Below are 17,655 nucleotides of genomic sequence, written 5' to 3'. Positions count from 1 at the left end.
TGCACTTAGGAAACGGGAAACATACTGGATCCATAGACTAGATGCTATGGGTCCAGGTGGGTTGAACCGGGATATAGACGTAGCAGCCTTCCTGGATGTCTAGTAGTTATCACAATCATTCATTGTGAAAATTCTTGTTTGGTATAAATGAATGGGAATAGATATACTTCCAAGGATATGAAATGTGTGTATACATACAGTCTAGAATTTGTCACTGTTATTGTAAAACATATCTTTACACACATATATGTCCATTTTTATATGTATTTATTTCAATATATATATGGGTTCATTTTTATATATATGTACCTTTTTCTATACACATATGTTGTTTTAATATATAGATTTTTAAGCAGTATTTTTTAAAGTGAGAAGATTTTGTGTTTTAAGATTAACAATGTTGCATATTTATATATGTATTGAGTTATTCTATTTTTATGGGTTTAGGTATGAACCGTTTTGGTTATGGTGATAGTTTTATTTGACCTGGGAATGCATACCTGCTTATTTAGGTTTGATGTTAATCGTAACATTTTTACAGTAAGCAGCCTCTTATGGGAGGGATTGCACTCGTTACCTGCCCTGAGTGTGTTGGCATTTCTAAAGCTCCCGGTCCTTAAAAGGCTGCTGCTGGGGAGGATGGGCATCGCCTCTGATGAAGCTGGGAGGAGCCCAGCGAAACGTGTAAGGCCACGCCCATTTTTCACGTGAACGGAGGAAGTAGGTGATATGTGTGGAGCAGTGGATGCATAGCCGGCTTACTTTGTTGCACTACCGCTGCCTCACTGACACCCCCTCTATAGCTGGATAAGCTCGTTTTGAATGCACTAGATAAGGGGGAGGGGGAGACTTTGCTTTCAGCAAATGTATGACAAGTTTGGGAAGTGTTACCAGGCTGTGGAATACTGTATATGCTGACACATACCTCACATGTTTGAGGGTACCTCTTGTAAGTGCACATCTACATACGTGTGATAATAAAGTGGAAAAGAGTTTTTATCATCTACACTTAGATCGTCCTGTTTTTCTTCTCTTTTGAGCTCCATTGTTTCTGTTCCTGCAGACTAACTACCTTTTCAATATCTTACATGCCCAAAATAAAATGTCATTAATATTGTTTAAAATGTTATGCTTCAGAATATGAGATTAATTTAAAACATGTTAAATCATTATTAGCTTAAAACACTGTACAAAAATATCAATCCATAAAAATATAAATTTGTGGGCTACCAAATAGGTTTTGTACTAGCCATTTTTGTTTGGATTACAAATTGAAGGCAAATGTGAGAATTTAGATATTCTAGCATCATTGTGACATGGCAGTAAAGAGTTATAATATTCTGATTATGATCACATCCTTGTATAAAGAGATGGAGATAAAACTTGGTTTTATAAGGAAATGGAGTGACTAAACAGAAACAGAATCATGAAGCTCTTGTTACTTATCATCCTTGCTGCCGCACCTCTGTGTCTTCCAGCTAAACGTCGCTTTGATAAGTAAATGTATTCATATATCTTGTTCATAACAGTTTGCGCCACCAGCCTAATGAGTATTTATGAAAGACTAGACTATACTGTTATCCACAGACGTTTATAATTTATCTCTTCTTTGCAGAGGATATATTTTTTAGGTAATTAAACTGAGAATCTAATTTTCATGAAGTTTATAAAAGTATTCTTTTTGTAGTGAAAAAGTTTTCAGAGTGACACCACAAAATGAAGAGGAGGTGAATCTTCTTAAATATTTGGACAAGGTGATGAAGGTAAGACTGTTATTATTTGTTACTAGTATTGAAAATTAAATTATTAATATTATTATAATTAAGTTTTATTAAGCGTTCACAAATTCTATTTTGATTATAAGGTTTACTGTATATACATAAGCTGCAAAGTAATTTAGGTCCTGCAAACAAGCTCCCAAATTAATTGAAATAATAGAGGTTGGTTGAACAAAATGCAAAATAATCTAAATGAAGATAAAATATATGTTCAGTGCATTATGCCAAATAAAGCTTAAAGGTACAGAATGTACCATTTTGCCATTTGTTTTGAGAAATAATATGGGTGGATCACTTTTCATGGACTTTGAATTTGAGAGCAAATTGTTCTAATATAAAAAAACATGAGTTACAGATTGTCTAATGTTTAAGAAACTTGAAAGTCAAGATTAAATGTCCTTGTTCAGACAAAACCTGAATTTCTAAGAGACTTTTCAATTTATTTCTGTTTTAAAATTTTCTTCTTGGTATCGTGTGTTGTAGAATAATATCTAGAAAAGCTCTGGAGCAGCAATGAACTGCTATTTGCTAGCTGGTGATTAGTGGTAACATATTTTCAGGTTAATTTACTGCTTATATTCCACAACTAAAATGACTCGATAAACCTAGGACAACACTTTTCAAATTATTTTGGGGTACCCAAATTTTTTTGCAACAAAAAACTCATTACTCCTACTATATTGGATAACACTAGGAAGCAATGTCACCAAACAAATACAAATGTCACCTGCTTAAACCCCCTTTGCTACCAGGAATTTCAAAGAAAAACTTGCACAAACTACAAAAAAAAATGTCAGCATTATGGTTGTCACTCCATTTAAACAGAAATAGAACCTTGGTGTTTTTGATTTACCTATCAAAACTATAAAAAAAAATGTAGAAAACCCAAGGTATTGATCTAGGCCCATTTTGGTATATTTTATGCCACCATTTTTTTTATTTTTTTTTCTATTTAGTGTAGGGATCTGCCCTTTAAACTTCCAGCTCCCCTGATCACTACCAAACAGCTCTCTAACCCCCCCCCCCCCAATGGTCACTGCCAGTACATGTCTTTTTTTATTTTATTTATTTAATTTTATAAAATTCTGTAGTGTAGGAGTTCCCCCTCCCCACCTCCCCTCTCTAACCGATTATGTGATGCCCCCCTATTAGCTTAAGTTTTAGACCCATCCCTCCCTCTCTCTTTATAATATTTTCTGTATCGTAGGGAACCCTTCCTCTCCTTCCATCAATAGGACACCAACCCATCTCTCTCCTTCTCTCCCACACCCCACACACACCCACTGCAGCAGATACAGACAGCAACACTGTCTGTGTCACTGTCTGTATCTGTGATCTGTCTTCATATGGTAAAGGGAGCATGATCACTGCTCCCTCACTATAAGCAGGGACTGCAGCATGTACCACAATGTTGGACATAGGTACTATGTCAACAAAGTACACTGGGCAAAGTACTGAGTGACATAGTACTTACGTCCATTTGGGGCAAGTGGTTAATCAAAGTTACAAAAATAATATTAAAGGGACATAAATTCTCATATGCTAAATCACTTGAAAGGAATGCAGTATAACTGTAAAAAGCTGATATGAAAATATCACTTGAACATCTCTATATTTTATCTCAAAATTTCTTTAGTTCAGCAGAGTAAGTGCTCTGTGAAAAGTCATACTTCAGCTGCTGTCCAACTGCAAATTTAAAAAAATAATAATAATAGCCAGCATCTGCAATGCTGAGGTCATGCAATTCCTTTGCTGTGATCTCATGAGATTTCACTGAAATCTCGTGATATTTAATAGTAAACTTCCTTAAACTGTATAGGAAAATAACATGACTGTGCCTGCACGTGCCATATGCACACTCCCTTGCCAGTCCTGGGACTAGCAACCTGATTGGCTGCTTACAGTCTATTTACAGTGGGGTGGGAATACTTAGGAAATTTGAGGTAAAATATCTGCCTTGTTTACATAGAGATGTTCAGGCAACATTTTAGAGTTAGCTTTATACAGCTTTGCTGCATCACTTTCAAGTGCTTCAACATTTGGGTATCATGTCCTTTAAGCATTTTTTAAAATAAACAACCCAACAAAAACACATGTCCACTGTACGTATAATGACCTGAGAGACATACATATATACTATTAGCATTACTAATAACTATAAAAAGGTATTGATCAACATACAGGAACTTCAACCAGTGATGTAATCGATAAACCTCAATATTGCCAGTTTGTTTGTCTTTAAAGGGACATGAAGCCCACATTTTTACTCCCATGATTCAGATAGAGCATGTGAATTAAAAAACTTTATAATTTAGTTCTATTGGCTAATTTGTTTTGTTCCCTTTGTTGAAAAGAGTAATTAGGAAGGCTCAGGAGCTGCGGATTGGTGGCTGTGCATATCTGTGTCATGTTATTGGCTCCCCTGATGTGTTCAGCTAGATCCCAGTAGTGCATTGCTGCTAATGCAACAAAAGATACTAGAATGTTTAAAATTGTATTCTCTGGTTGAATGAAAAGGAAAAAAATGTGTTTAATGTCCCTTTTATCATGTACATTTTACTTTCCAATTAGGATGATGCAAGATTAAAAAAGCAAATAAAGATTTTGGCCTCTATTTAACAAAGTCTGCCGGACCTGATCCGACAGTGCGGATCAGGTCCGCCAGACCTCGCTGAATGCGAAGAGCAATACGCTCTCCGTATTCAGCATTGAACCAGCAGCTCACAAAAGCTGCTGGTGCAACGCCACCCCCTGCAGACTCACGGCCAATGGGCCGCCAACAGGGAGGTGTCAATCAACCCGATCGTACCCGATCGGGTTGATTTCTGGCAATGTCTGTCCGTCTGCTCAGAGCAGGCGGACAGGTTATGGAGCAGCAGTCTTTGTGACCGCTGCTTCATAACTGCTGTTTCTGGTGAATCTGAAGACTCACCAGAAACACGTGCCCAGAAGCTCACTACGAAGCTTGTTAAATGGGCACCCATGTGTTATTTGGGGAGTTAACAATTTCATGTTTGAGGGATATTATCAGCAGATTGTGACAGCTGGAAAAGAACCATTATAAAATTGGCTAACATTCAGAAATCATTATCTGCGGAAATGAAGATTGTGATCAACCCCATAGTGCTATGCAATAAACTGTGCAATATTAAACACATTAACAATAATCAAATAGTAAGATTATGTTTGCTCTATGTTTCAGGATTTCCTTTTGTTGATTTTTGAGGGTAATGGAAAATAAGATATAACATATTTATAGTTGAAATTATATAGGCACAAGGCTTAGCATAAGGAGAAGCTTATCCTGGAACATGGCAGAAACATACAGAGGAGGAAGGGTTCGTAAATCCATGGTGAGCATTAAAAATGAAAAACATACAAAACCATAACTGAGGCCAAGAAAAAAATAAAGTATTACTGTTATTTTAGGTTCTTGGGGCATATTTATCAATCAAAGTAGCGTATCATGTCAGCCGCACATCGATAAACATCGATAAATGCTGGTGCAATGCCCCCCCCTGCAGATTTGCAGCCAATCAGCCACTAGCAGCGGGTGTCAATCAACCCGATCGTATTTGATCGGGTTGATTTCTGCCTGCCGCCTCAGAGCAGGCGTACAAGTTATGGAGCAGCAGTCTTTAGACCGCTGCTTCATAACTTTTGTTTCCGGCGAGCGTGAAGCACTAGGAGAAGCAAATGGAATGCACTAGTTATTGTATCAAGAGGCATTATCATATCACAGGCAATTACCTTAGAAGAGAATGTTATGATCCTTGCTAGAGCTCATTCACAGTTCAAAATCATGACTTGCAACACTCGGGTAAACTGTACTGTAAGGCTGCCCATCTTAGCCTCTAACCAACGCTTATGAAGTCACAGCACAGTCCAAAGTGCAGGAGATCCCTGTAGTGGTTAGAGCTGATGAATATCCCCACTGCCATAAGACTATGGTGGCCTCTCTCACCAGGGAGGTTCTGGAGAGGATTGCACCGTGAGTAGAGCCACCTGAATGCACCAGTTGTCTCTCAGATACAGTAGTTAGGGCCACCAATAAATGTATTAATGCTGTTTTTGTGCTTTTAAGGGTAGCTCTTTTAGCTGGAGCCAGGAGCTCATAGTAAAAAAAATTAAATTATTTTCTGTTTCTAATAATATTGGACTAGATTAAAAGTGGAGCACAATCGATAGTGCATAGTGCATTATATTTTGCACAACCTCGTGCAAAGAATAACACACAATCTGGTATTTCAAGTGGATGGTTAAATATTTAAACCAAAGCATCTTAATGCAGCCCAAACTTTTTCTAGCGCGTTCTATGATTTTAATGTATAGCACAATATCCCACATGAATTTTACCGCACACCCCATAGAAGTGTAATATGTAAGGGATTAGGGGCACCTACAGTACACTATCCAAAATGCAGATCTTAGCATGAGATTATTGCTCAAGTAATAAAGTTAGCTTTGGAATTGTAATATGAGCCCAGAAATATAAGTGCTATTGATTGTGCTCAATTGATAACACATAGCTCTAATATGTTTGTGCTCCTCTTGTAATAAAGCCCAAAATGTATTAAATATTTACATTTTCAGTGTAACAATATTGATATAGTTTATGTATTATTTGTTTTGTTATACATTTTATAATTTTTTTCAGCTTGATTTCTGGAAACCTGAATCATCCCATCATGTGATCCCTAAAACTGTTGTGGATTTTCATGCTAATAAAGAGGACTCAGAAATTATCATAGGGTACTTTGATCAGAAAAGGATTAACTACAGGTAAGTTTTCAATTAAAATAATATAAAAAACTATATTGCCCTTTGTAATTCTTTCCATCTCAAGCCTCTCCCCATTACATAAACCTTTAGTGTTAAAAACATAACAATTAAAATGGCCATTTGTAGGGCATTGCCCTAAAAGGAACAGCTCTTTTTGTTAAAAAAAAAAATAATCCCCTAACATTATAATCACCCCAACCCCCCCCCCCCAAAAAAAAAAACAAATCTATAAAAAAAAATGAAACACCTAAAAAAAAAAAAAAAAAAGTAACACTAACTCCATAATAGTACTTACCGATGATGATGATGGTGGCGATCCCTCCATCTTGATAAAGGTGGAGGTCCATTTTCATCCAGGTGGAGGTCCATCTTCTTCCAGGCGGCGGTCCATCTTCTTCATCCCACTGATGGCGGCGGCGATGTCAGTCCTCATCTTGCGAGCTTGAACATGGAGGTTCATATGGTCTCTAGCCGCACACTGAATAATGAATACGAGATACTCCTTTTATACAGGGGTACCCTTGCATTCCTATTGGCTGATTTGAATCTTCAAATTCAAATCAGCTAATAGAATGAAAGGAAAAAGCTTTCATTCTATTTAGGTAGTTTGCAATGTGGGGGATGGTAGTTTAGGGGTTAATAGTTTATTTAGGTAGTTTGCGATGTGGGGGGATGGCAGTTTAGGGGTTAATAGTTTATTTAGGTAGTTTGCGATGTGGGGATGGCTGTTTAGGGGTTAATAGTTTATTTAGGTACTTTGCGATGTGGGGGGAATGGCGGATTAGGGGTTAACAGTTTATTTAGGTAGTTTGTGATGCAGTTTAGGGGTTAATAGTTTATTTATGGGTGTATGTGTTCTTTGTAATGTTTTGTGCAACTTTTTATTTTCGGAAAACTGTTCACGGAAAGGATAAAAGCGTTTGTATCGCATTTGTAATCTAGCCCAATGATTGAAAACCAAATCTATATATAGGAGGGGTCCCCTAAGTAGAAAAAAAACAATAATGAAGTGTAAACAGACCTAAATATCTGGAAGAGGCTGAATAATGAATATCATTCCCCTGCAAGAAACACGGACAAACTTTGCATTACCCAGTAAGATCTACAGACAAACACCTTATTCCCCAGCAAGTAATTAAGAAAAACTTTGCATTTCCATGCAAGCGCTAAATACAAGCACTTCATTGCCCAGCAAGAAACACAGACAAACATTGCATTTTTCTGCAAGCTTTACAGAAAACACCTCATTCCCTACCAAGAAACATAGATAAACTGCGTTTTCAAGCAAGGTAACATCACTTGACTTTTTTCTTCAATCAAGTAATGTGTGAAAATATTTTAAAACTTGACTCTATTTCTCACTGTAGCCCCAATATTCAAAGCATCAAAATATTCTAATAAAAGGGGCATGTCCGAGCAATGCTGGTGAGCAGCAATGTTTCTCCCATAGAAGCCTTCACCTCACTAACTCCCCTGAACACTATAACTACATCACTCCTTCTGGGAGAATGGGGGACACTTTAGATTCGGTCCCCCATTCTCCAAGAAGGTAGTACCATTTAACAAGTGTTATCCCTAGGTGCCTCATCAAATTGCTGAAAACATTCTAAAAGACTAACTTGATCCCGTGCACCCTACTCGATCAATGCCCCTTTTAATAAGCAGCAGACTGGGACTCAATTTCCGGTCTGGTGCTGAGTTCAAGGAGCACGGATAGCCCAGCCAGGTTTTGCGGGCCCTCTGGAGTTTATTTCATCCCCTTGACAAAATATTCTTTGTCATGTACAATGTAGATTATTTAAAGTATTGGAGATATCTTAAAAGGGATTTAATAGTTGCTTGCTATTATTTAAAAAACAAATATATATTTGAAAATATATGTTTATGTTTCACATAATATTAAGCAATCATTAAATCCCTTTTAATATATCTACGATACTTTAAACAATATGCATTGTACATGGCAAAGAATATCATTTAAACATTGACCCATAAGCTGCCGTAACCTAAAACTAATTGTAGAAGCTAAGGCCCTACATATAAATATTCAATACAAAAAATGATGCATTGTTTTGTAGAATGCATGTTTAAATATTTGCATATGAATATAAATGTAATTAATGTTGCTTATTGTGTTTATTATTTCTTATTAAAGATAGTATAATTAATATTATAGGTCTACATAACTTCATGCCTGTTATGTAAAAATATTATTTAATGCTACTGACTGCTATAACATAAATATATATTTATATATATATATATATATATATATATATATATGTTATCACTAATAAATACAACAAGCTAACATAAATACATTTTAATGTATATGCAATATTTAAACAATTATGCAATATACATGCGTAACTGTTTAACTATTAAATATCAATGCAAGGCCTGAGTACATTATAACTGCAATCTTTAAAATAAAATGCATGGGGGGGGGGCGGAGCCAACTACCATAGAGGATAGACGTGTTTTAGGAGAGCTCCTGAAATCTGTTCACTAAAGCCTTTATGTAAGCAGTCCTAGAAAACTATATATCCTATTTATCAAGCCTAAGAAATGGAGGAAACTTTCATACACTTGACTTATATCCTAAAGGATCTCCTTGACAAAGCTGATATTCATTTTCGCAGCTTAAGATCCGACATTGAGGTGCTGCGAGGACAAGATGGCTTTGCTTGCTCATTCAGTAATAACACCCACGTGGCGGACCGATCAGAAAATCTACTATCTACACAATTCCCATCTGAGCCACCACAAGCAAAGCAGCCCAGACGAGATTTGACTATAGCAGTGTCTGGCAATTCGAGTGGCGATCTGACACCTGCAAGCTCAGCTGTTCCGGTCCACGTAAAGACCGATGTGCCGATGCCAGAGGGATTCCTCCAGATCACAGGTATGCAGCGCTTACTGCGGCTGCCTCAGGGCCCCAGGCTACACCTTCCAACTACTGAAGAGCGGTACCTACCGCTAGCCTTGCCGGCGATTTTGGGGACAACAGTCAGGCCTTCAGGAGGGAGGCGGAGAGTCCACGGACTCTGTGTGTCTTTCTCTGCAGTCTCTTCCCCTGGAGGGAACTACTGGGGGTTCTCGGAGTGGAACGCAGGAGATCCTTCCATAAAGCTTCCCAGGCAAGCATTAGAAGTAACAAAGAATAGAGACACGATGCCCCTGGGCATTTTTTTGCATACATTCTCTGGGAGCAAACCTGAATCTCAGCTTTCATGTTTCAAACTACGATTGGGCATAGGTTAAAACTGAGACAAACCGGAGGGCTATACTTGAAATTATGCAAACGCTCTCCTGATCTGCCCTGGTCAGTCACCTAATTTTCTGGATTTGTCCTGGCTGAGAATTGTAGACTATGGTTTAAGCCAAGCAGGCTACAGATTGTTCATCGGACACCTTGCAAGACTGCAGTAATTTGCAGAAGTTATGTACTCTTACACACCTCCATAATCAGCACTTGTTATTGAGTGCGGGTAGAGATTGTGACATGCCGCTTCCTTCCAAGGTGGCTGATTATAAATAACTGCCATAGCTTATTCATACTATACATTTAGTAGGGAGTTAGTTTTAAAATCATATCCCAGCATATATAGAATTGCATTGCCTAAATTGTTAAGTTTTCTTAATGAGATGTAGAGGTAAAACACTGATACATAAATTTACGTTATTGAAGATGTAAAGTTGCTTCAACATTATCGCTGTAATATGCATGTTAAGATTTTTTTTGAGGTGTTTAATGATGCTCTGCATTTGTTTCAACTTCATGTGTGTCTCTCTATATCATAATGAAAATTTTGTCCATCCTCTCTGCTCTATGCTTACTGAGATAGAAAATGACTGCTAGCACCAAACCTGTGTTTATAAGCTCCCCGGTGCCCCTGGGTACAGTGTTAATTGTTAATTGTCCTGTACATTATGTTAGTTAATTCTTTCCCACGTATACAGTCACTGTGGGATATGCTTACTGTAAACGGATAATTTGTTAATAGAGACTAGAGTAGCTACATGGTCTAACTGTTCACAAGTTTGAAGAAGTTAATTGTTCTGTAATTATATGTTTTACTTAGATATATAGAAAATATGTCTCCCCATGCTATTTTTCTCTGCTCATGCTATACTTGTGGGAATTGCCTATTATACGATGTACATGTCAGGACGCCAGAAAAATCTTTTATTGGCTCTCTCATTCTAGACCAAATATTACAAAGTGTGGTCTCACTAATGCTTCTATGTGGCAACGTATTAAGTTTATTAGTTAAATGTTTTCAGCCTAACCTAACATGACTCAATGCTATCTTAAAATGCCTCAACTAACTCTCCCCATTTTTAATTATGTGTAGTAGTTAGGGCTCAGTTAATAAGGAGAAGTAGGGGCTGCTTATAGTATATATGTTATATGAGACTGCTAATTGTTCTAGGTAAGATTTATGGTATGAAATTTTTATTGTTTGGGTTTGTTTAACCAGGCTTACCTATAGTTCACTAATAGTGTATATATTCATAGAGGTAAGCATACCCTCTAAACATGTTGTAAACATTAATAGCATCTATTTAGTCCAAGTTATGTTAACCAGTTATAACAGGAAGATTAGGCCTCCCTTGATTAGACATACCTCTATTTATTGCAATAAGGGTGTCTTTTACCTATGATTATAAAGCATCATACCTTTCGTATAATTCTAAAATACTCCCAAATATTGCCCTGAAGTGGTAAACTTTGAACTACCTTGATCGTCTGGTCCCATATATAGACCTCTTGGGACACTTGGCATATATTTTGTATTAATCACTTTACTGGAGGGGAGAACTCTAATATCCACAATAGCCTGAAATAAATCCATGTTCAGTTTATTGCTTATAAGTTAACCCAGCATGCCGTATTATGTCCTGCTAGTCTCTATATTTATGGCTCCGTCCCCCCCACCCCTTTCCCTATGCGTATAGCGGTGCTTACCCGCTGAATATCCCCCATCCCCCTATTAATCTCGGCCCAAGAGTGGCTGATATCTATGTTGACCCTCCACAGACTGATATTTTGGTCTTAGGTAAAATACTATTAGAATGTGGAGCTCATACGCTGATAATATATTATAAAATGAAGTTTTATTTAATCTCGCCCAAGATACTGTCTATCTTCAAAACCAGATTTCAAAATGTATTTTCTCTTGCTATATATGCCTATTGCTTTCTCAACAATGCCTATGTATAGACAATGTATTAATCTCTTTGTTGTAACTTTGGCTTGTGGGCGAGTTCTTGTTGCTGCGATGATATGTGTCTTAACTTCAATAAAAAAATAATTAAAAAAAAAAAAAAAAAAGAGAATACAGACTGTGATACATATATAATAAAAAAAAAAAAAAATGCATGGTCATGTATAATTCATATTAGTTTAAGTATTGGATATATAAATTTAAATGTAGATATTCTTGCTTGATGCATTTATTATTGTAAATATAAATATATTTTAACCCCTTAACGACATACGTCGTACAGGGTACGTCTTGCACAAACTGGTCTTTATAGACCAGCGACGTACCCTGTACGACGTTGGGGTTGAAAGCGGCTGGAAGCGATCCTGATCGCTTCCAGCCGCTTTCCGGTTATTGCAGTGATGCCTCAATATCGAGGCATCACTGCAATAACCTTTTTCCCCATCCGATGCAGAGAGAGCCACTCTGTGGCCCTCTCTGCACCGGACATCGATGGCCGCAATCGTTGGTGGGTGGGAGCCGACGTGGGAGGCGGGTGGGCGGCCATCGATGGCTTGGTGAGTGCAGAGGTGGGCGGGATCGTGGGCGGGGTAGCTGGGGGCGCGCACAGATGCGTGCGCGTGCACGGGGAGGCGGGCGTGCGCGTGCACGGGGAGGGAGCGGGTGGGAACCATTACACTATGGAACAGTTTGTGTAATTTTAGAGGGACAGAGGGGGAATAAAAATTTTATTATATATAATCAAAGTGATCTGGGAGAGGGTGGGGGTTTAGTCTTTGGGGGGGAAGCTACACTACAGAAAAGTGGGGGAAAAAATAAAAAAAAAATATTTTTTTGTAAACTGGCTACTGGCAGACAGCTGCCAGTACCCACGATGGCTGCCAATAATGTAGAGGGGGAGGGTTAGAGAGCTGTTTGGTGGGAGATCAGGGAGGTTTGGGGCTAAGGGGGATCCTACACCGCAGCATATGTAAATATGCTAAAAAAAATAATAAAAAAAAATAAAAGATACCTTTTATTTTAGTACTGGCAGACTTTCTGCCAGTACTTAAGATGGCGGGGACAATTGTGGGGTGGGGGAGGGAAGAGAGCTGTTTGGGAGGGATCAGGGGGTCTGATGTGTCAGGTGGGAGGCTGATCTCTACACTAAAGCTAAAATTAACCCTGCAAGCTCCCTACAAGATCCCTAATTAACCCCTTCACTGCTAGACATAATACATGTGTGATGTGCAGCAGCATTTAGCAGCCTTCTAATTACCAAAAAGCATCGCCAAAGCCATATATGTCTGCTATTTCTGAACAAAGGGGATCCAAGAGAAGCATTTACAACCATTTGTGCCATAATTGCACAAGCTGTTTTTTTTAAATTTGATCGCATTTGGCGGTGAAATGGTGGCATTTTATTTACCAAAATGGGCCTAGATCAATACTTTGGGTTGTCTACTACACTACACTAAAATTAACTCTACAAGCTCCCTACATGTTCCCTAATTAACCCCTTCACTGCTGGGCATAAAACACATGTGGTGCGCAGTGGCATTTAGCAGCCTTCTAATTACCAAAAAGCAACGCCAAAGCCATATAAGTCTGCTATTTCTGAACAAAGGAGATCCCAGAGAAGCATTTACAACCATTTATGCCATAATTGCATAAGTTGTTTGCAAATAATTTCTGTGAGAAACCTAAAGTTTGTGAAAAAAGTTGTGAAAAAGTAAACAATTTTTTTTATTTGATCGCATTTGGCGGTGAAATGGTGGCATGAAATATACCAAAATGGGCCTAGATCAATACTTTGGGATGTCTTCTGAAAATAAATATATACATGTCAAGGGATATTCAGGTATTCCTGACAGATATCAGGGTTCCAATGTAACTAGCTCATTTAGAAAAAAAGTGGTTTTGAAATAGCAAAGTGCTTCTTGTATTTATTGCCCTATAACTTGCAAAAAAAGCAAAGAACATGTTAACATTGGGTATTTCGAAATTTAGGACAAAATTTAGAAACTATTTAGCATGGTTATTTTTTGGTGGTTGTAGATGTGTAACAGATTTTGGGGGTCAAAGTTAGAAAAAGTGTGTTTTTTTTCCATTTTTTCCTCATATTTTATAATATTTTTAATAATAAATTATAAGATATGATAAAAATAATGGTATCTTTAGAAAGTCCATTTAGTGGCGAGAAAAACGGTATATAATATGTGTGGGTACAGTAAATGAATAAGAGGAAAATTACAGCTAAACACAAACACCACAGAAATGTAAAAATAGCCCTGGTCCTTAAGGGAAAGAAATTGAAAAATGGCCTTGGTCCTTAAGGGGTTAAAAAAATATATTTATGTTATTAAAGACAGTTGCATAATAATTATAGTATTGCATAACTGCATGCCGGTTATGTAATAAAACAATTGTAATGCTGAGGACTTGTCAGGGTTTTTTCCCTGTTTTGTTTGCCATATGCTGCTGGCAGCCATTTTACTCACCTCTCTTGCTGACTATGGTGCATTGTGGGGGATGCTGCTCATTTCCTGCACTTCCTTGTATGGCCAAACTGGTGTGCATCATCCGTGTGAGACAGGATGCAGTCTCAGAATTGTGATGTCATCACTTATTATTTAAAGGGCCTCTGTTCAGTAATCTTTGCCTTTGCGTTGTCTCAGACCTGTTTGTAAGAGCTCCTGTGTATTACCTGACTGCCTGATGTCTTTCCTGGTTCCTAATCCCTGGCTTGTTCCTGACTCTGCTGTTTTCCTTGTTCCTGATTCCAGCTCATCTGACTATTCGCTTTGGCTCCTGACTCGGCTCGTCTGACTACCAGCTCTGGTTTTGACTCCTGGCTTGTTATTTGACTTGTGGACTTTTTATTATTTTTTGCTACTAATAAAGGTGTGATTATTTTTGCACTTCTTGTCTCAGTCTGATTCCTGGCACCCTGACATTACGCAAAGGCCATGAATCCTGATGGTGCTAATAATCCACCTTTACCTGCCATCATTTCCAGGATGGATGTACAGGATCACCGCTTGGATCAATTTGCACTAGCCCTGCAAACCCTGCTGACTCGCACTGCACATTTGGACCAAAGTGTCCCGCAAGTTATGGCTGCTCCTGTTTCCGCTGCTGCACCTATGCCTACCAGGAGCATGTCCGGTTCTGCACCTCTACCTCAGCGATATGGAGGAGATCCTATTCAGTGCAGAGGGTTTTTGAACCAGGTGGGCATTTACTTTGAGATGTTACCTCAAGCGTTTCCCTCTGACAGAGCTAAGGTGGAATTTCTCATCCCGTTACTCTCTGACACAGCTCTTGCCTGGGCTAATCCCTTGTGGGAGACTAATAAACCTGTGATTTCAAATTACCCTGAATGTGTGGCCTCCTTTCGAAGGATATTTGATGTTCTGGCTCGCTCCTCCGCTGCTGCTAAGCGAATCATGTCCATTCAGCAAGGTACAAGATCTGTTGCTCAGTATGCTATTGAGTTCCGTACGCTTGCCGCAGAGGTAGGTTGGAACAATGAAGCCCTTGTTGCCGTCTTCTTTCATGGGCTCTCTGATGCGATTATATTATGAAGTTGCTGCCAGAGATTTACCAGAGGATCTCGAGGCATTGATGTCTTTTTTGATCCTAATTGACATCAGACTCAGAGAGAGGCCCTCTTTCAAGGAGCGCTTGCGGAAGCCTCCTGTTCCGTTGTCTCCTACGTGTTCGTTCCCACCAATGCATCCTTTTCCTCCCATGCCTCCTGGTCCTGAGTCACCAGGTGCTGCTGAGCGGATGAAGTTGGGATTCACGCATCTCTCCGCGGCGGAGAGTGCCTTTAGGAGGAGGGAGGGGCTCTGCCTCTATTGTGGGTTACAGGGCCACCTTTTGAAGTCTTGTCCTACACGGCCGGAAAAAGCTCACACCTAAGGTCCTGTCAGGGAAGACCTTGGGTGGTTTATCCTTGTCCCCAGAACCATGGTTGTTCTTTCCTGGGTGGACTCCTCCATAGTCACTCAGGCTCTTGTTGACTCCGATGCTGCAGGCTATTTCATTGACAGTGCTTTTGTATCAAAGCACTCCATTCCTGTTTTGCCTCGGTCCGTTCTGCTTGCTATTTAGGCTGTTGATGGCAGGCCCCTTCAGCCCGTACTCGTTATTCACGAAACTGCTCCATTGTCCATGGCTGTTGGGGCTCTCCATTTTGAAACCCTCCAGTTCCAGGGGATAAACTCTCTGCATTTTCTGGTTGTTCTGGGTTATCCCTGGCTCCAAAAGCACAATCCCAGTCTCGACTGGCGCAGGTCTGAAATTTTGTCATGGTCCCCACAATGTATTTCCACTTGTCTTCTGAAACCAGTTAAAGTCTTGTGCACTTCTTCTGTATCTCAATTGCCAGAGGAGTACCAAGAGTTCCTAGACGTTTTTGACAAGGTGCATGCCGGTACATTGCCTCCTCACCGGTCTTACGATTGTTCCATAGACCTGCAACCCAGAACCATTCCTCCTCAGGGCCAGGTGTACCCTCTGTCTGTTGCAGAGAATTGTGCTATGGAGAAGTATGTTGCCGATGCTCTGTCGTGGGGGATCATCCGCAAATCCTGCTCTTTTGCAGGGGCTGGCTTCTTCTTTGTGAAGAAAAAGGGTGGCGAGTTAAGACCATGCATCGATTATAGGGGTCTTAATCGTCTTACCATTAAGAATGCTTACCCTATTCCGCTCATTACGGAACTCTTTGACCGCCTCAAAGGAGCTACGGTCTTTACTAAACTTGATTTGAGAGGAGCGTACAATCTCGTTAGGATTAAGGAGGGCCACAAATGGAAAACAGCATTTAACACCAGGAGCGGGCATTATGAGTATGTTGTAATGCCCTTTGGCCTATGTAATGCTCTTGCTGTTTTTAAGGAATTTATTAATGATGTCCTACGAGATATGTTGCAACAGTGTGTTGTGGTGTACTTAGACGACATCCTCATACACTCACCCACACTTGAGGCTCATCGTTCTGATGTTACACGGGTTCTTCAGAGACTACGTGAGAACGGCCTGTTTTGTAAACTCGAGAAATGTGAGTTCCATCAGACTCAAGTAACCTTCCTAGGTTATGTTATCTCTATTGCAGGGTTCTCCATGGATCCTGACAAGTTATCTACAGTTCTGCAGTGGCCTCGCCCAGTTGGTCTTCGGTCTATTCAACGTTTTTTGGGGTTCGCCAATTACTATAGAAAGTTTATTAAAAACTTTTCTTCCTTGGTCAAACCTATCACAGACATGACCCGTAAAGAGAATGATCCACTCCATTGGTCACCTACTGCCATTAAGGCCTTTGATAGTCTTAGGACTGCCTTTGTTGCCGCTCCAGTTCTGGCTCATCCTAACTCTGTCCTGCCTTTCATTCTTGAGGTCGATGCGTCTGTGACAGGAGTAGGTGCCCTCTTGTCTCAACGTCCTATGCCTGACAGTTCCTTGAATCCGTGTGGTTTCTTCTCTAAGAAATTGTCACCAGCGGAGTGCAATTATCAAATTGGCGACAGGGAATTACTGGCCATAATTTTGGCACTCAAGGAATGGAGGCATCTTCTCGAGGGTACTAGCGTGCCAGTGCTCATTCTTACTGACCACAATAATTTAACTTATCTATCTGAAGCAAAATGTTTGTCGCCCCGACAGGCCAGATGGGCACCATTTTTGTCTTGGTTTAATTATGTGGTCTCCTACCTGCCTGGTAGTAAGAATGTTAGGGCTGATGCCCTCTCTCGACAATTTTGGCCTCTGTCCAAGGAGGAGGCTGTACCTACTCCTGTTATACCTTCTGACCATATTTTGGCTACCATACGTACTAATTTGAATTCTCCTTTGGGGGAGGAGATCCTGGCTGCACAAAC

At 39.5% G+C, this 17,655-nt stretch overlaps 1 protein-coding gene across 1 annotated transcript in view; it reads left to right on the top strand.

The window, feature by feature from the left end:
• Positions 1-1,422: 1,422 nt before the first annotated feature.
• Positions 1,423-17,655, top strand: part of LOC128656215 (mast cell carboxypeptidase A-like) — a 173,551-nt gene continuing 157,318 nt past the window's right edge. The window contains exons 1-3 of the mRNA XM_053710003.1: positions 1,423-1,497; positions 1,688-1,763; positions 6,436-6,560. Of these exons, the coding sequence (XP_053565978.1) occupies positions 1,427-1,497; positions 1,688-1,763; positions 6,436-6,560 (272 nt within the window). The 5' untranslated portion in view covers positions 1,423-1,426. The remainder of the gene's footprint in view (positions 1,498-1,687; positions 1,764-6,435; positions 6,561-17,655) is intronic.

Source organism: Bombina bombina, chromosome 4, assembly GCF_027579735.1.
Source record: "Bombina bombina isolate aBomBom1 chromosome 4, aBomBom1.pri, whole genome shotgun sequence".
Classification (NCBI taxonomy): domain Eukaryota; kingdom Metazoa; phylum Chordata; class Amphibia; order Anura; family Bombinatoridae; genus Bombina; species Bombina bombina.
Note: the sequence above shows the minus strand (reverse complement) of the source record. Positions and strands in the feature narration are given on the sequence as shown.